This window comes from Hipposideros armiger, unplaced genomic scaffold (assembly GCF_001890085.2).
Source record: "Hipposideros armiger isolate ML-2016 unplaced genomic scaffold, ASM189008v1 scaffold_344, whole genome shotgun sequence".
In the NCBI taxonomy this organism is placed as follows: Eukaryota; Metazoa; Chordata; class Mammalia; order Chiroptera; family Hipposideridae; genus Hipposideros; species Hipposideros armiger.
The window spans coordinates 518,569-538,763 of record NW_017731694.1 but is presented as its reverse complement, the minus strand read 5'-3'; the positions used below and the strand labels follow the sequence as shown (position 1 = coordinate 538,763).

The 20,195-nt window shown below is 42.0% G+C and overlaps 2 protein-coding genes across 5 annotated transcripts in view; one reads left to right on the top strand and one right to left on the bottom strand.

Moving 5' to 3' along the window:
* The window catches only part of MED12L (mediator complex subunit 12L), a 350,111-nt gene that overhangs the window by 124,107 nt on the left and 205,809 nt on the right, over positions 1–20,195 (top strand). The gene's annotated exons all lie outside the window — the stretch shown is intronic.
* The window catches only part of P2RY14 (purinergic receptor P2Y14), a 47,267-nt gene continuing 35,031 nt past the window's right edge, over positions 7,960–20,195 (bottom strand). For all 4 annotated transcript variants that reach the window (XM_019661327.1, XM_019661323.1, XM_019661326.1 and 1 more), the window contains one exon: positions 7,960–9,853. In XM_019661327.1, the coding sequence (XP_019516872.1) occupies positions 8,814–9,827 (1,014 nt within the window). In that variant the 5' untranslated portion in view covers positions 9,828–9,853 and the 3' untranslated portion in view covers positions 7,960–8,813. The remainder of the gene's footprint in view (positions 9,854–20,195) is intronic.

Sequence of the window (20,195 nt, the reverse complement as noted above, 5' to 3'; positions counted from 1 at the left end):
TGAAGTTATTTTTCCCTTACCTTGGTCATGGCAATACTTTTTATTTAAGAAATGATGTTATAGTTACTTTAATGGATATTTTGTATATTTAAAATAAAAATTGAAGCCACATTGCCCCATGAATTGAGAAAGAAAATCTTTTTGTAGTTCCAGCTCCCCTAGACATGCAAATCATGCTTTTGATGTTTGGGGGCGCAAATACCAAACAAGGGTATTTCAGTAGAAGTACCATTTTTTAAAGTTTTAGCATTATTAAAATTTGGTTTTTTGTTTTTTTTTTTTTAAAGATTTTTATTGGGGAATTGGGGGGATGGGAACAGTGCTGGGGAATTGGGGGAAGGGAACAGACAAGTTGCTGTTGTCCTTTTGTTCTTCAATCTAGTTGTGGAGGATGTTGCTTCACTGGCCCAAGTTGGCACCGTCATTGCGCTCTTCCCGGGTGAGGCAGATCAGTCGCCGGCTTCTGGACGGCCGCTCACTGCGGCTGCTGGCTGCTCACGTTGGCTGCTGGCTACACACGGTAGCCCATGGCAACCCACTGCCACAGGGGCTGCAGCCTACGCCGTCGCCGGCGACTCATGGCAGCCCAGCTCCAGGTTGAGCTGTTGTTCAGCATCGTAGCTGTGGAGGGCAGTGTCACTGGCCCTCATATGTGGGATCCGAACCGGGGCCCTCTGGCATCCCAAGCGAGTTCTTAACCATCGCGCCACTCGGCCGGCCCTAAAATTTGGTTTTTAAACATAGCATGGTAGCCCTTTGGAACTGATGAGGAAGAGGAAAATGGATATTGGGGTAGGCAGCCACCACCACAGCCACACGGGCCTGAGAGTTTATTTTCTTTAAAGCAATCCATGAGATAAAGGAAACTGCTCTCTTTACAGATGGGGAAACTAAGGCATGGGGAAATTATGGTCTAGCCCAGGGGTCAGCAATGGCTCATGAGCCACATGTGGCTCTTTGGGTACGTTCTGTCTCAAAAGTTTGCCGACCCCTGGAAGAGCCAATCCTGTCCCTCACAACAATTTAAAAATTATTTGAGAGCCATAAATATATTTTTACCTAATCACCATTATGTGAATAATATCCTGTAAAAATTTTATAAATGAAACTATGATAGTTTTATTTTCATTTTCAATTTTACTTCAGAGCCTGTGGCTCGTGAGCCAGAGTTTGCCGACCCCTGGCAGCGCTTCTGTCTCAAAAGTTTGCCAACTCCTGGCCTAGTCTAAGCTGCACAGTTGGACTCCATGCTTCTGAAAATGAAAATGTTGGACAGAAACAGGGGTTACAAAGGAGGCCAGCAGGTCGGCCCAAGCTCCTCGTGCCCCCCACTTAATGTTCGCTACTGTTGGAGCTGAATGCCGCTGGGTGGTGGAACAGTACCCCTCACTGCTCCCACTCTGCTCGTGGAATTGGGAATTTAGGATGCTCTCAACTCAAACTAGTTTGAGTCCTGAAGCTTTTTATGAGCTTTGCGCAGAGGGCTGTTCCTTGGGTAATGAATGTTGGTGATCGAAACATTCCTCCTACAGTTTGTGTGGCTCCGGTTAAGCCTTCTCTCGGCCTTCTCTGTGGAACCACTGAGCTTTTGGTTTGTGTTTGGAAAGTTTTTAAAGCACATAACCCCCTTTCCCACCTGGATTAGTCCAAAGACTTCTTTCCTGAGTCTGACTGAGATTAGTAATATCAAATCTGAGAATGACGATGTCATTAAACAGAGTAGTTTTTTTGTTTTTTTGTTTTTGTTTTTTTAGCTGAGCCATCCTGCCACCTGTTGGCAGCTCAGTGGCAGCTCAGGTCGGGCTAGGAATCAAACCAGCAATGCTGTTGCTCGGAGCTCGCACTCTTTTTTTTTAAGATTTTATTGGGGACTTGGGGGAGGGTAACAGCGATGGGGAATCAGGGAAGGGGAACAGACAAGTTGCTGTTGTCCTTTTGTTCTTCAGTCTAGTTGTGGAGGACGACGCTTCACTGGCCCATGTTGGTATTATCATTGTGCATTTCCCGGGTGAGGCAGTTGCTCGCAGGCCGTTGGATGGTGGCTCACAGCCACTCATACTGGCTGCCAGCCGCTCGCGGTAGCTCATGGCAGCCCACTGCAGGAGGGGCTGCAGCCTACGCAGTTGCCGGCCACTCACAGCAGCCCAACTACTGGTTGAGCTGTTGTTCACCATCTTAGCTGTAGAGGGCAGTGTCACTGGCCCTAATGTGGGATCCAAACCAGGGCCCTGCTGCTCAGAGCTGAGGTCCCAAGCCAACTCTTAACCAACGCGCCACTTGGCCAGCCCAAAACAGAGTAGTTTTAAAGTGAGGTGTACATAGAGAGGTTCCAATATGTTGCCTTTTGTGCATTATATAATCTTTGCCCCTGTTTCCCCTTTTTTTCATGAAATAGTAAAATTTTGGGAATGTTTTGAAGGCAAAGGTGTTTTGCACATTCTTGGAATGCGAAGTTGGTTGTAAGAGTGGCTGAGCTTATTCTGTCGTTCTCCTTGCCCATCCTTTTGGTTTTCGACCCTTTTATTGAAGGGCACCGTAGCCAGTCCATTTTACCTTTCAGTTGTGAAGTGTGACTGTGCCGTTTGACCCATGGTTATAAAATAATAAGGGGGGAAATCCCTGTAAAAATTTTTAAAGGTTATCTTGTTTGTTTTTAATCACTGAGTTCATTTTTCTTTTTCTTTTCCACTTGAGTCATTATGGTCCCTTTTTAATGAAGTTGCTGAGTAATACATTTTATGAACTCTGTTGTTTCTTTCCTGGAGAAGGTTCTTTGGAGCAATTCTCCCTTTCCCTGACTTTGTTTTTTGATGAAGTAGTTGAAAATTCTGACAACAAATATTTCTTGACTTCATGCTGCCTGCTTAGCTCCCATCCTAGAGAATATTTTTACTTTTAAAAGGTTACAGTGTAGAAGGGGTGACAAGGAATAATGCAGAATCTACAATGATACATACTACTGGCTGTTAGCATCTATGAAATCCAGGAGGTGCAGTCCTCCTGACTGAGGTGGGGTGAAGAGATGCTTCTGAGAAGTGGGAGAGTGGCGTTATGCTTGGGGGATGACTGGGGGTGTGTTGGGGACTCTAGGGTAATTGGTACTTGGAGTATCTGAGCCGGATCTGTGTGAGGACAAAATCTCGGGTCAGTCTGGTCCATCTTGGATGCTTTAATAAGTAGGCAGTGGAGAGCTCAGGAAAGTTGTGTGAGAGGAGCTGTCAGTTCAGCAGGTAGGTAAACGTGCGGTGTTGGAAGGTGTTGGGCTAGGGGAGAAAGTGGAAAAGACTAATAAGGGGATGATTATAGTTGTTTTAGGGGAGAGGCAATGAGGATCTGAGGTTAGATGGGAAGAGGCGGGTGGTTGGGAACTACCGCAGGGGAGAAAACACTGGTGTGGGCAGGGAAGGGGGCCTCCTGTCGTTTCAGTCCAGGGAAGGGAAGTCTGCAGAGGAGAGAGTCAGGTTTGGCAGGTAGAAAGGTGAGTTTGGTTTATTAACTTACTGTGGTTTTAGCTTACCTCATTATTTGATATAGGACAGGTTGCTTTTCATTTAGATATTTAATAAATATTCCTCAGTGCCATCAGGCATACCAAGACATTCTAAATGTAACTTTGTAAACATTTAAGGAGCTCTTATTTTGAATAGCACTGATGGAAACACTGGTTTTCTCATCATAAAATAGCTTTTTATTCATCTTAATGCTTTTATAACATCAAGCAGAGAAGAAAACCCACTCAGTCATGGCATTGTAAGGTTTTTTGTTTTTGTTTTTTTAATGATGTGGAGTTGAAATTGGCTTTTATTTTACAAACAAAATGAGGGTTGACTTCTCATCAGTCAGTAAGATAGCAAAAGAGAGTTGGTATTCTTTCAGAAAGAGTGGTTTAAAGTAGAACAGATATAACAGCTTGAAAAAAAGCTGCAAGTTACGTGTAGAAAATCTTTTGGCTTAGGAAAAAGATTACCAAGAAATTATTTTAAGTAATATGAAGTATTGTATGGGGATGATAAAAGCCATCTTTTGATGTCTTTTGATGTCAGGAGATGGAATGATAGGAAAGAAAGCCCTTACTTAGGCCTTTGTCCAGCACTTTGGGAGAGGCCGGTGACTGGGACCTGGTAGAGAAGGGAGAAGCAGTATAGCGCTGGGCTTCCCCTGACACGCAGATACCCTGAGGGTTAGAGCTGTGGACACCTAGAGGCTGGGGGGAGAAGAACAAGATGATCTCGGCCCAAAGTCAGCATTGCTGGTCCCCAAAGCATTGAAGGTAATGTTTTGGAAATGGGGTGAGGTAGCTTGGTGAGGAGATCTTAACATTGACCACGAGAGAAGTCATAGACTTACACAGCGAGCGCCTTCAGAACGTAACAAATAGTCTCAAACTTTATCAGTGAAAATACTTTGCATATAGTTCATCGTTGTTGAGGTGGGCCCATTTTCATAACACTGCTTCCATGCTTTTACCCCACCTCCTGTCGGAGATGAGTGAGGCAGGAATGGAGTAATGTCTCCGATTCCCTGTCAGCCCTGCAACTGCTGAGGTGAGCACCTTATTTAGTGGAATAATTTGTTTCTTTTCTGTAGCTAGTTTATAAGTAAGGTTTAAAAACTATGTTTACTACAGATAAAGTAATAAAACATTTAATCATTTTGTACAAGTAGTGCTGTGAAATGGTTAAAGCGTTTTTAAAAGTGGCATATGGGAAGGAAAGCTACATTTTGTAAAAGCGGTTCTTTTGGGGGACGTCCTGCAATGAAATGGTGATCTGCGTGCCATTGGTCACTTGCCGAGAATAGATGACCAAAAGGAAGTAGTGGCTTTTACTGTTGAAGACCACACGGGACCAGTTCTCTCCCACGCCTAATACACAAACCCTCACAGTGCTGTTCACTCAAAGGATATCCCCTGTCATTTTGGGGGGAATAATCTCTCCTTCGTTTGTAGTTTTTATGCTATTGTCTCTTGGCATTACAGATATTTTCTGTATTAATAAAGGTACTTTCTTTCCCTTTTTCTCCAGGGTCAGCTAAAGGATATAGGTGGCAGCAGTGGGTGTAAGGGCAGATGACAGAACTGATGGCACATACTTTACGACATCAGATAGAAGCAGAGCTTCGTGTGAGGGAATTTTCCAGAGTTTCTGGATTACTTTTTGAGCTGGCACCAATATATCAAGACTTTCTCATTTGTATGTGATAAGCAATATGATTAAAATCAGGCTTATACACTGAAAGAGACTTATTGGCTGACAGACCTGAGTGTCTAAAGTTGTGGGTATGGCTTTAGTTGAGGACCAACGAAGGGCCTCAGTCCATATAAGCAGGGCTGGGTTGGTACCAGTTCTCTAGCCACCTGCTATGGTGTCAGTTTCAACTCATGATGTGGCATCAAAATGAAAGAAGCACATCTAGACATTACCTATTAACAGCAAGGCTTATAGAGAATTTCTTCAGAAGTTTGGCACTTGCTCTCATTGGGTCCTAGGGGGTCATGTGCCATCCCAGCCAGGAGCCAGTGAACTTGGACATGCTGATTGTCAATTATGGCCTGGCCATGATAGTGAGGACAGGATGGGCTCTGTGATATGTTATGATAATATATGGCCGAGAACAGGGAAATGTGAATTTCCCAAAGGAAAAATTTCGATTTTATTGCTGAGAAAAAAAGTATGGAGGCCGATGAGATAACCAGCAAATTAGCACTAATGATGATAACATTTTGTAAAAGACAGTTGCAAGGTTCAGACATCTCTGTGGATAAGTTTTATGTGTAATCTTTTTATATGATTGTGATTTCTTTGTTTCTTGATTCTTCTTGTCTCAAATATTTCTTCTATGAAAACACTTGAGAGTATTTTTGTGTAGGTAGTTGAATCAATTGTGCATCAACACAGGACCTCAGTTTAGTTAAAGAATATGTAAGAATTCCTATTGAAGGGGGTATTTTCAGTTTTAGTCGAGAGCTACTTTTTTTTAAAGATTTTTGTTGGGGAATTGGGGGGATGGGAACAGTGCTGGGGAATTGGGGGAAGGAGAACAGACAAGTTGCTGTCGTTTTGTTCTTCAATCTAGTTGTGGAGGGCGTTGCTTCACTGGCTCAAGTTGGCACCATCATTGCGCTCTTCCCAGGTGAGGCAGATCAGTCGCCGGCTTCTGGACGGCCGCTCACGGCGGCAGCTGGCTGCTCACGCTGGCTGCTGGCTACACACGGTAGCCCATGGCAACCCACTGCTACAGGGGCTGCAGCCTACGCTGTTGCCGGCGACTCCCTGCAGCCCAGCTCCAGGTCGAGCTGTTGTTCAGCATCTTAGCTGTAGAGGGCAGTGTCACTGGCCCTCATATGTGGGATCCGAACCGGGGCCCTCTGGTGTCCCAAGCCAGCTCTTAACCAGCGTGCCACTCGGCCGGCCGGAGAGCTACTTTTGAATACCTTTCTATTAGATTTCTGCATTCTAGATGTTGCAAAGCAGCTGTTGGTATGTCATATTCTGTCCACAGATGTGTTTTGTTTTCACAGTTGCCCGAGAAATTTAAATTTTTTTTTTTTTACATCCCTTCAAAACATGCGGAAACAATTGGCTGGAGCTAAGTGACCTATTGGTGACGCTCGAGCTCTGGGTTCACCCTTCTCCTCAACATTCCCTATTTTCCATTTTCTTACAATTGCACGGGCCTGGCCTTCTTTGCCACCACAGGCCCCTGAGTTTGTAAGCTGCACGGGGCAGCCTGACCACTTGAGGACCTGCGCTATGGCTTTATCCACAGAAGGACCTAGAAAGGCCCCCCATCGCCTACCTTCACTAGTACTGGTAATGCCCGAGAAGTCTCTGAGTTAATCCATTGTTGCTAGTACTCTACCACTTTATTTTCTGTTGGACCTGAAAGTTTTAAAATGTAGTAACTGTTACTCAACTCTTGCTTCACAATGTCCTTATCTGCATTGCATGTTGTTTCCTGAGAAATCTTGTCTTTCACATTACTGATCTGCTTTTAGCACAAGGTTACAAAGCCATGATTACTTGGTGCTACTCATCTTCTCTTTTCCACTTTCATTTTCTCCCGTGGCCTAGTAGAAGCATTTAAAACACCAGTATTTATTAATTTGTGCTGGCCATTGGAAATTGTGAAGAATAAACACAACTTCTTTTGCAAATATATGCAACCAAACAAATAGAGCAAGCTTAGTTTTACCAAACACATTTTTCATAGGTTGGTGAATTGACTCTTTTTGAGAGAGGATATTTGACCCAGAGTTGGGAACAGGGAGCTTTTATAAGCATGGAAAGTGGACGTAGAGTTTGAAAACCTTCCTATTTCTTCTTCAATTTAAGGTATGTTTTCTGAGTTTTGCCTAAAATCTGATGAGGTCCTAGTGCGTATACAGTACTTATTTTGCAAAGTCAGTAGCAAATAGAATTTTTGAATTCTCTATGTAACATCCTTATTAGCATGCATAATTGAGTGTATTAAAGAAACCACCTATGTCTTGACTTCGAGGAAACTGGTAACGTTTTTTCATATCTTGATTATTAAGAAAAAAATGGCACTATTAAAAATAATTTCTTTATTAGTACATATACAGTAAAGAGTGAAATATATATATATATATATATATATATATATATATATAAACATGACTTTAAAAAGTTTGTAAAGAACATTTGAAACAAGGACTGAATGTCTTCTAGTCAGTTAATAGCAGAGAAAGAATTTAGTTTTGATAACTCACAAGCCAGCAACCATATCCCACATCTGCATATATTAATTTATTTTTTTCAGAAAATGTGATGTGTAAATATTCATTTTATATATACTTTGTCACTCATTATTACAAATTTTAGATTTTCTTTTTATCAACTACAGTTTTCATTTTATGTATAATTTCTCACTCATTATATATTTCAGATTTTCTTTTTATCATGTCCAGTTTTCTAAGAAAACTGCTTTCTCCTGCCCCTAGAGAATAAATGTATGTTGCCAGACAGAGAGAGAGAGAGAGAGAAGAGAGAGAGAGAGAGAGAGAGAGACTGACTGACTCTTTCTCCCACTCATCCTATTTTTTTGTCCATAACAGAGAACAGGGGAAGTTGCTGGCAGCACGTGCCAATATCCAGCTTCCCTCAGTAGAGTCCACTTAAAAATATTCTAACACCAGAACTCCAGGCTCATTAAGTGACTTAACAAGTTTTTGTAGAGAACATATTTAAAACGTATTTTTATATCATCCTCAAAATGCTATCAGAAAAACATTACATTTTTAATTGCAAAGTGTATAATTTATATCCGCTTTCTTTTGAAATGCCATGAAATTAATCAGTAGGGGGTTTCTTATATTGTTTTTCTGAGTGTTTGCTTTTTCTCCTTCAAATCAGGGAAAACTTGACTCTTTACTACAAATAGACCTCTAGTTCCTGCTTTTTAGTTCGTCTTTAATGACCCTGTTGAAAAAATATACATCATTTCCTAACTTAATTCTTATATTTAGAGAGGGAAGACACCTCTGTGAATTGTCTTGATTGCTTCCTATTTTCTTATTTGCTATTTAAAGTTCTACATTAACTTACCAGGTTAGTGATTATACGTTTAAACTGTATATTTTAATGTGATATAAAAAAATGTATGCATTATTTTTTTCTTTGATATTACAAAAAAACATGGAACTAACATTTTAATATATTGTTGTACTAAATTGGATAGCAATGCTCAGTGACGATACTTATTATCCTAGACATGGTTCTCATTCATTTCTCTTATTATGTAATTGAAGATTACAATCCGGATACACAGACTATCTGACAGGAGGTGGGAACTCACAAAGTGTCTGTGCTTTCATGTATTGTATTTCCCCTTCTGGTTTTGGAGTTTTCTGAGTCACGGTGAGCTTTTACTGGGATGTGTAATTTCTTACATAAGATCTCTCTAAATGGCTGGCATAGAAAGAAATAGATAATGGGGTCCAGGCACACATTGGCAGCCGACAGGAGCAGACTGAATTCCTTCACATAGTGCAAGGTTTCTTTTGACTGGCAGCTGTAATGAGATTCCGTCTGGCTCTTGGTATAGGGGATTCTGGCAATGTGGTAGGGTACAAAACAGACAAAAAATACGAACATGATGCTGAATATATTGCGACTGGATTTCCTCTTGACTGAAATGGAGTTCCTCCTGGACTTGAGGTGGGACTTGAAGATTTTCCTTGTGATGGCAGTATAGAAAATGATCAAGAGAAGAAATGCAATCCAGAAAATGGTCACAAAGATGAAGTTGGATGCCTTGTGCCACTTTAGCCCCAGCTCGTTTTTAAGTTCCACACACTTGATCTGTGTGCTGTGCCTCACACTCTGGTTGGTCAGGATCATGTTGGGAACAGCGAGAAGGAGCATCAGCACCCACACGGTCACTGACAGGAGCTTGCTGTAGCTCACGGACTGGATGAATGAGGTCTTAAGTGGCTTGACGATTTTATAGTACCTGTCAAAGCTGATGAGCCCGAAGAACACGATACTGACATATAAGCTGACATAAAAGAGCACGGCCGAGCCCCGGCACACGAACACGGTCAGCTGCCAGGGGCCCAGCCCCGAGTCACTGAGAATCTTGAAAGGGAAAGTCAGACTCATGAGAAAGTCGGCGAGCACGATGTTCTTGAGATAGACGATGAAACTCTTGGAGCTGGGCACGTGAAAGAATATCCAGCCCGACACGCCATTGAGCAGGATGCCTGCGATGAAAACCACGAAGTACAGCGTGGGGATGATTTGGCGAGTTATGACGGGGTTCCAGGAGCAGATCACCGGTGGGGGCTGTGCGGTGGTGGAGTTCATGGTGCTGTGACTGCTGCAGGTACGGCCTGGAAAAGAGGGGAGATCGTCACTCAGAGGGTGCCACACTCTGGCCGCCAAGGTGTGTTCCAGCAATAAGCAAAGGGCAGGAAATATAGTGAAACCCGCCATGTTCTTGAAATAAAGTGTGTGTAAGATAATAGACACCCCTCCCTCCTTTTGTTTTGTTTTTTGATAAAGGGAAGAACAGACTAAAGTAGATAGATGGTAGGAAAGAAAAACTGGAGAAGTGGGACTGCCCGAGAACTGTAGGTAATATGGAAAGTGGCATTTCCCTAAAATGACAATGGTCCCCTACAAAACTTCAAAATTCTAGGATATGCTCATTTAAATATAGTCTGAAAAGGTCACAAAACTGTGAAAACAGAAAATCTGTTTCATTTTATACAGGACTTTGTTTAACATATTAGGTTTAAGAGCTGTTGATACAGATCTTACTCTTTAAAAAGCCTGCCCTACCTGTATTTTGGGCATAGCAGAATGTCTTACAAGCATACACATCCAAATCTAAGTAGTATTTTTGGCATGGGATTATGGGTACCTTTCAAAATCGAGCTTTTCTGTGTGTGTCTGTGTGTGTATGTGTGTTTTCACATTAAAAAACTGATCTGTATTATTTTTATAAATTAGAAGACAAACACACAAATGATAAAAGTATGTTAAACATTCCAAGACATGTTTCCAAAGTACATCCTGGATCTGCACTGTTCTGTATGGTAGCCACTAGCCACATGTGCCTATAGAGCACTTGAACTTGGGCCAGTCCAGATTGAGATGCACACTGAATTTCACAGACTTAGTACAAAAAAAAAAAAAGGAATGTAAAATATCTTCATATTTTTAATATTGATTACATGTTGAAATAATATTTTAGAAATGTCCATTAAACAACATATATTATTAATCTTAATTTTACTTTTTAAGACTATGGCTACTATAACATTTAAAATTACATATGTGGCTTGTATCATATTTTCATTGGACAGTGCTGTCCTAGGTATTACCCAAAACCTTCTTTTGTTAGGGAATCCTGTATGTTGTTCCCTGATGTCAAACATACTGATTTAGGGTATAGGGAAGATTAGGACTTCTTTGAGAGATTATTTGATACATCAAAGCAAGTGTTTACTGCCCATCTTATGTGTAATAACACCATCCTGCTTAAAACCTTTAAGTGGTAGGTCTGTGCCCTCCCAATAAAATCCCAACTATTTAATGCTGAGCTTCCTTCTAGGTCTTAACCCCTGCTTTCATCACTTCCAGCAATGAGTTCTTGCTGCCCTGAACCCTTCCAGTCCCTTGTAGGTTCCATGATTTCTCTCACTTTGGATCTTTGCACCAACTTCCATTTGTATGGAAAACTTTTGCCACCTTCTTGGCTGGCTAACTCTCTTCGTCCTTGAGGCCTCAGCTTGGACATCACTTTTTTAGGAGTCTTTTCCCTCCCAAGCCTTGGTGGGGGTGCAATGGGTGTGGGGTCCATCTGTGTGTGCTCATAGCCCTGTGCCTCTCCGGTCACAACACTCATCTTTCTGGCTGTTTGGTTTTTGTTTCTTCCACTACTGTAACCTCCTTCAGAGGGGAGAGACCATGTCATTTTTTTACCATTATATTTGTAGCATTACCTTTAGGATGTTAGATAGTTAAAATATTTGTGAAATAAATGAATATGCAGTCTGGGAATATGTGACATGAAGCCCTGCTCTTAAGAAATTTACATCTAGTCAGGGATCACGGGAACGATTGGGGAAGACTGTGGGTTTCTTGAGGTCTGAGAACGTACCTCGTTCATGTTTGCATTTCTGGTGCCAAGCCTGGTGCTTTATACACAGTGAGTGAAGTCAGGAAAATCAAGAAAGTGTGAGAAAGTGGAATTAGGGAACGAGGGATATGAAATACAGTCACACTCCAAGTAAAAAAAAAAAAATAACCCATCATGCAAGCTTTGTGTGTGCCTTTCCATACAAGAATATCTTGCTTCTGCGTACTCTTCCTTCCTGAATGCCATTTGGCAAAACTAGAACTATTTCTAACCACTTGATTTTGCTAGTCCCTGAACTTTGTTTGGAAGGAAATCTTACCCCTGCACACTGATCATGTGGATTTATAGTCATTTGTTTCTTTGTAGGTCTTCAGTGGCCTGTTTCATATTTTATTGTAGATGGTAAGGAAAGGGGCCACATTTCCTATTTGTAACTGTCCAGTGTGGTAGAGCCTGTGTTTAGTACGTAATTGCCTTGTTTCCTGATAGTCAGATGTAGCTTAGTCTAAGAGCCAGTCTCACAGAGCTTAAGAGTATGAATGCATCCTACTGTGTGCCCACAGGGGTCCCAGTGCTGGGCACACAGACCCCTTCTCTGTCCGTGTGCTCATGGTAGGCACTCAGTTATTCTCGGACTCACTGGAGTTTAAAATAATAAAATTTACAAAATGTAGATGTTAATACATTTTGAAGTAGAGAAATATTAACTATATATTGTAAAATATAATTATATAGTGAAATAGTGAATAATTTCCAGAAATGTTTGAGAGCCAAATTCCTTTCCTTGTAGAAACATTATTGAAGACTCTAGACAGAGACATAGCGAAGAATTTTCCAGAAATGATTTAGTGAGAGTCACAATACCTTTCCTTATAGAAATCTGTATAAAAATATTTTCTCAGTCTCGTGATATACACTTGTGAGCTGTAGTGTCTGCATGTAGCCTGATGCCATGGGTCCAGAACCGTGTTCTTGGATAACCTGAGCATGTATGACCTTAGCATGCACATCACTGCCTCCTCTCACATTGCGGCTGACCCAAGGGGCTGGCTGACAACTTTGAGGTGGATAGAAGGGGTTGGCTGACGAGGTAAACTAGAGCAGGTCTGCCTTCTGAAATGGAGTCAGTACTTAAGGCTTGCTTGGTTGGGTGTTTTCCCCCAAACATCTGCTATTTTGGCCCATTTTTAAGCAATCACAGATAACAGTCTCCCTTTTAGGGTGGAAAGATGTGAGACATGCTGGTTGGGGGAAGGAGCAGGGTGTCACAGCTGTCTGTGCTGCTGTCTGGTTGGACATAACAGAGGCAAATCAAAGGGGCCCTTTACATGAGTAACAAGCCAGAGGGAAATTCAAGACAATTTTGGTAGTAATTTTCTAGCTCTTATTAGATATTTCTTCATTAGCAGTGGTGTTGATGGTAGAGCGTTGTGTCCTCTAGGTACGCATTTTACTGTACTTGGTCTTGGTGTCTCAGAGCATGGCAGCCCTTTCTCCAGTGATAGATTGAGAGATGATGTGAAAAAGGAGCTATCTTGAGGCACCTACAGCAAGTAGAGGCCAATTTTATATATTGAAACCAAAAGGCAGGAATATGTGTTGGATTAAAAACAGGACAAGATTATGAGACATATATCCCTTTGACCTTGAAACATCTGCCTACTCTCCTCTCCTTTGTATAGAGATGATTTAATGTCCTGATAAAGGGACTTACCAAAACTTAAAATCATTTCACAAATGGAAGAAGTGCTGATTTTATGCAATAACATAACAATCAATATGAACCAAATGAATCAAAGAAAACAAAGTACGTCTTGGTGTGGTTCAACAAACTTTCCTTCCCTGTCCCAAGCTCTCATTTCTAAGCAGTTTGCCCCAGCCCGTTAAAGATGAAAGACAGGCAGAGGAGGGAGGAAAAAAGGAAAAGGAAAAGAACCTCTGGATGATAATCAACCAAAAACGAGGGCAAGCCAGTCTGTGGAGGGGTAGCTAGCACTGCCCATGGTGTTACTTCTGAGGTTATCTTGGAATTTCTGTGGTGAAAGTGGTCATTGTGTTAACCTTGAGGCTTCAGGAACACAAACAGCTTCCCTAAAGATTTCTATATGTGGCAAAACTTTTAAAAAAGGGCCATTTAACGGTATAAGCCTTCAGCTTCTCTTAGGTGGAATTATTTCTTGTTCCACAAATCCATGTAAAGGAGAATGAAATGAAACGTTTTAGTCTGTATATACTGTCCCTTTAGGTCTTTGGTAACATAATTAAAGAACATGATGGAATGGGATTTCTGAGCCCAAAAGATAGCTGTTAATGTGTGATAGGAGCGTATAATTACTTTCTTTTCTTTTCTTTCTTTCTTTTTTTTGCACAGTGAGAATATCAGTGCCAAAGACTTGTTCTGATCTAGATAGCAAGTGCACTTGTTTTTCAGTGCCGTGTAAGGTCTCAGGTTGTGCTGCTTTAAGTGTTTTCAAGTTGTAGATTAAAGTGTTAACTATAACCTCATGGCTCACTCTCTTGGAGCAGAATTTAGTTTGTACAGGGCCCTAGAAACCAATGCTCACCCCAGAACCACATTCATCTTAATAAAAACATGCTGATTTCATTACTCATCTTCTGAGTAATTACACACAGTGACCCATTTTTTTTTCATATATAGACCAACTCCCACCATTCTAATTGTGTGCCGTAATTCTGCGTTCTCGGAAAAAGGAAAATCTTTCCTTCATAACATTTTGATGAAATTATCAAAGCTTGTGAAAATACTAGAGTTTTTTCAATCACCTTAAAACTTTTTTTTTGGTATAATATGAACTTGCTTTTCAATGAAGTAATTTAGCCCACTGAAGGCTTGTCATCTGGAATTGGCCAGTGTTTCTTCACTAATGATCCTATGTTGTAGGAGAAAAATGAAGAATTAAGTTAAATGCACATCAGAATGTTTTTATTGGAGAAGGATGTGTGAGGCTGGACAATTAAGTTCGCGAACTCATCCTAGAAAAAGTGCTGCATACCTCATTGCTGAATATCACTACGGTTGCCTTTGAAGTAATCCCCTTGGGAAGCTATGCACCAATGCCAACGCTTAGTCCACCCTTTAAAGCAATTTTGGAACTCTTTTTCTGGAATGGCCATCAGAGCTGTCATCATGTTACACTTGATGTCCTGAATGTCATCCAAATGTCTTCCTTTCAATATTTCCTTTATCTTCAAGTAAAGAAAGAAGTCACTGGGCCAGATCAGATGAGTAGGGAGGATGTTCCAATACGGTTATTTGTTTACTGGCTAAAAACTCCCTCACAGACAGTGCTGTGTGAGCTGGTGCATTATCGTGATGCAAGAGCCACAAATTGTTGGCGAAAAAAGTTCAGGTCGTCTAACTTTTTCACACAGCCTTTTCAGCACTTCCAAATAGTAAACTTGGTTAACTATTTGTCCAGTTAGTACAAATTCATAATGAATAATCCTTCTGATTTCCAAAATAGGTTGGCAGCATTGGTGCAACAAGTTCGCGAACTTAATTGTCAGACCTCATATGGTAACAGTCTAAGTTTTAAATTCAGCTTGTAAAATTGTGGAATATTTCAATATGTGCATTTGTTGTCTTACTGTGCTGCTCTTGGTTGTATATTGATGATTACTGACTTGGTGTGAACTCTTGTGGGAAACTTAGAGCCTCTTTACTTGAAAGTGTTGGACATGAAATGTTTTTTAGTTATTGGTTTATTCTCCCCCCCTCCCCCCCTCCCCCCAACCCCCATGGGAACAGATGCTCAAATCAGTTCATTAAATTACTGAAGCTAACGATTGATCATTTTAGGCAAGAAATCGTAGGCAGGATTTTTTTTGTGTGTGTTTTTAAAACCTTTGCACTACTGACATTTTGCACCAGATAATTATTTGTTATGGAGTCCTGTCCTCTGCAACTGTAGGATGTTTAGCAGCATTCCTCACTTTTATCTATGAGATAGAAGTTGTGGCAGAATGTCTCGAAACATTGCCATGTGCTTTCTGGAAGCCCAAATCACCCCTGGTTGATAACCACTGGTCTGATGAGACAAATGCGTGTAGAGATAACATCTGAAAGCCATATATATTGTCTGATTGGAAAAGGGGAAGTTTGGCAGAAAGGTGTTGGATTTGATTCTGCCTTGGTCTAGGTTTATTAAACTAGCTCTTAGATTTTGATGTGCATACATATTACTTGGAGATCTGGCTAAAATGAAGACTCAGATCGAGTAGGTCTGTAGTTGGGCATTGTGATGTTGATGCTGTTAGCCAAAGACCACGGTTGGAGTAGCACTTTTTTTTCAGACCCCATACACAGGAGACATTTAGTAAATACTTGGTGAGGAGGGTAAAATACTTGTTTTTCTGTGCTGTAGTTGGGACTCCATGTAGGAAAAAGTTACATTGTAGGTAGCCTTGAAATCTAGGATCTTTCTTAGAGTTTATTCATTACAGATTTCATCATAGTAATTTCATCCTTGTGATCTGGAAATGTAAGTATATATTTTATAGAAATCTATTTGAGAAGAAGTGATAAAGAAATCTTATATTTTCCTAGACTATTCCTAAAAGGTCATGAAGTTGTCTTTAGAAATAAAACGGAGGGATGACAATCTCTGTGGAGCAACATTGGATGTGATCAGAATGGTACCAAACATGTCCTGGGCAGGAATGATACGTTCTGCCTTCATGGCAAGTGCTTATTCCTGGGGAGCAAGGGATGGTGTAGGGTTCTGGGGCTTTCCCTGTATGTCATATTTCAGCTTTCAGCTCTTACCTTCTGAAGCCATTATAGGTAGGTACATATACTGTCAGTTAACACTGGGTGGTTGGGTACATTGGTTTTTCAAACATTTTCTGTACTTTTATTTTTGTATACTTTATATTTCATTATTAGAAAAAATGTATATGGAGAATGGGTTGCTTTTAAATCACTCTTTTATCAGCGCCCACTTATGATGGGCATTTTCCTTCCCGCTCTTTGTTCAGTTCCTATGAAGTGATTGTCTGATATTTCCTCCTCTCTCCTTCCAAACATCCAAAGCTTTAGTCTAGGATGCCCCAGATCTTTCCTATGAAATAAATATTTGTTCCATAGGTGATTCTTATAGCAATAGAAAACAGTATAGATGTGTGTAATCATTGTGTACATTTCTAAACTTACTAAAGCCATTTCCTTTTCATTGCTGGTTTTATCTCCCTTGTCTTAATATGTACCTCTTTTTTTTTTTTCCTTTTTGGTGGAATATGTGATATCCTAGATGGTTTCCACAGTAGTTAGGATGGATTGAATAGAAAGGGGATTTATATATGGGTTGCTTATTTAGTCTTGTCATATTTTGTAATATTTTATGTTATTAAATACTTTGTATTTTATCTTAAAAATGTTTTATACTATTCCATCATATTAACTCTAAGTCTGTCATCAAACTCCTGGACTTTCTTATTCCAAGGTCAGATGGACATTTTAGAATCTCTTGGCTCTGCGTGTCTCCCCAGTGCTGTGACTCCGTGTGGGCGGGTAAGCAGTTCTCTCTGCTTCTAACTGATAGACCTATTCAAGAGGAAGTTATTATAAGTGTACCAGTTTATCTCGTAGAAGTTACTATTAATATTTTTTCTCTACAACTGACCATCTCCCTTGCTTCTCAGAGACCCCTTTTCTACTTGGCTCCCTATTAGATTATCACAGTGGCATCTAACTCCCCTCCTCCTCTCCCCATGGCCTCTGTCTGGCCTATGCTCTGTCTGTGCTCAGCCAGGGGGAACCTTACTTTCTCTTTTACCTGAGAGAATGAGCCCCTCTTATCTTCCTTCATGGCCCTGAACGTTGAATGTTTGACACCACAGTGTGGGGCAGAGAGAACTGCTAGGTACATGTACCCAAATGACACAGGAGATGAGAGCACAGCCATGGGGACGTGAACTTACACTATGGGTAAGATGACAGAGCCTTGCCGGTGACTCTATTACCAACCACTCTGCACATCAGGAAACTGGTGGTTGTGGTGATTAAGTCACCCCTCAGAAGCAAATGGGGGCAGCTCATGTGATGCAGACAGCATTCACACTTAGGCCTGTGCAATGGCAAGCCAGTCCTCCTTCTGAGGAAACGCGGGGCCGCCTGCTCTGTGCCCGCTGGTGAGCGTGAGCATGTGTGCGCAGGCCTTTCTGCATTTTCCTGGAGTCTCTCATCTTTAGGAGTCACTTAGCCAGTGTTGTTTGAGGGAAGAAAACACATGTGTGAGTTTGTGCGCGTGTGTGTCCTGTTTCTGATCAAGATTTTAAGGATCTGCAAGGTGCGGATGCTTTCAGGTTTTCCAGTTGGTCTGCAGCTACCACCCCATAGAAAGTTTCCATGTGGTTTTCCATTTTCTGCAAGTATAAAAATGAATGTATGTCTGCCTTGATTTTCACTTGGCGTTCTGTCTCCTGCACGGATGTCCAAGCAGAGGCCCAGAATCAGAGTGTTCAGGGCGGTGATGAAAACAAGTGACATTAATCAGTAAGTGGTGGAGACTGTGCAGCTGGGGAAAACCCAGACCTGCTGCCTGTGGTCTGGACGCCACGTATGTGGATTCCCTGGGGCGTCTGGTGTGAAACGGGCTCTGCCTGTTGCTGCATCTCCTCTTTTATCTGTTTCCTCTTGTAGTGGACATGAGTTCTTGACCAGGTCTGACTCAATCCTCCGACTCTGGCCACTACGGCCCATTGACTTCTTCTTTAGATAGAGTCGAGGTCAGTGACAAATATGCTTTAATTTAACTTGAAATTGGATGAAGGCTATGGCCACGTATTTTAGTTGAGGAGCTGTGCTAATTAGTTGTCACATTAGAACCTTCCAAATGCACTTCGTCGGCTGAATTGCAGACACCTTAGAGCTTCCTCTTTCACCAGAGCATGTCAGCTCTGTCTGGACTGCCAGGCCTCCTCCTTCCTGGGCACTCCTGTTCAGACTCCACCTGAGTTTGTGCTACCAACAGAGCCAGCCTTTGATTATGTGTGATAATGGGCAGAGGGTTAGTATGGATAATAAATTGATAATGTCTAAAACTGGTCTGAACTTTTCATTCCAACTACTTCCATTAAAACACTGTTAGCAGAACTTGTAGCCAAGCACAAGCCCGGCACCTTCAGGAACCTGGGCCTCTTCACACCTTGTGGTTCTGCAGGTGGGTCCCGGGAGCCGCTGGAGGCGGGTAAGGTGTGGTGCAGGCGTCAGACTTTAGGGGCCATGCACCACTAGCTTCTGTACCATGAACCATGTCATGTCTGCATTGTCTGAAAGGTTTTGTGGGGAGTTTTTCGGCTACAGTTTTTGGTACATAGCCCAGGGCTTCTCAACTTTGGCGCAGCTGACATTTTTTTTCAGTTCCAGTTCTTTGTGGGCAAGCTGTCTTGTGTGTGTTTATAGCTGCATCCTTGGCCTCTATCCACTAGGTGCCAGTAGCACCTCATGATTTATGACCATCAAAAAGTTCTCCAGACATTTCTAAGTGTTCCCACGTTGAGAACCACTGGAAGAGCCCCTTATTGGTAGGTGTGTTTGGTATCATTTGGATACAGGAAGATGATTTAGTTGGCCCTCTTATTGGTGATACACCTTAGCTGTATATTGAGTAGCTCATGAGCAGTAATAAGTATGTCATGTCCTTAGGTCTTGGCATGTGAAGGAAGCTTTCTTCACTGCTCTGTTGGAATAATGGGCTGACTGTGCCGCAGAATGTAAAAGCTTGCATGTTGAGTGCAGGGGACCTTGGTGAGAAATATGGCTCCATTTCTTTACATCTGTGCTGTTGGGATGGTTACTGAGTGCTTCTGTGTTTCAGTTTTTACAGCTCTAAAATGAGGGGGCAGTGGTTGCTACCTCAGAGGGTTCCTGTTCCTATAAGCACCACATACCTGGTGCCTGGCAGGATGCGACTTAGAGGAATCCTGGGGGTTTGGCGAGTGACTCAGTGACAATAGAATAATCAGATGTCGCTGGGACTTCCCCTGGCCAGGCCCCACACATTTCCCCTGCTTGCCCACATTTATTTTAGGCTGATGCTCTTATGCACTGAAATGCGGGGTTACAGGAGGTAGGTCTTTGCCGAGTCCTTCGAACCTTGGAGTATCGGGTCCAGCAGTGCTTGTGTGGCAGAGAAAAGGGAAGGTGGTGCTTCTCAGGGTCCCTCCATTCCAGCCACAGAAATGGCACTCAGCCATCAGGGCTCTAGTGAAGTCCGACATGTTTCATGCTTTTCATCAGCAACCCACGCAAGCCCGAACCTTTGGTGAGAGTGGTGGAAAGCTATGAAACTCCTGCTGCTTCCGAGTGTTGGGGACCAATTCCTTTCTCTTTCTGGAATTAGCTTGAGCTGCTAGGATTTCTGACTTTTTTTTCCAGTCTGTTCTTCTGCAGCATTGTTTTGGATCCCATGGTTCTGTTCCCTGGGGGCCAGGCAGGGAAATGAATCCCTGACCTCACGTTGCCTTCCTGCGGTGGTGTTTAACATTTCTCCATTAAGCATGCAGTCCTCAGATCTCCAGATCTCTGGGCTTGGAGCATTAACGCATGTCCCTTTGCTATGGGGATG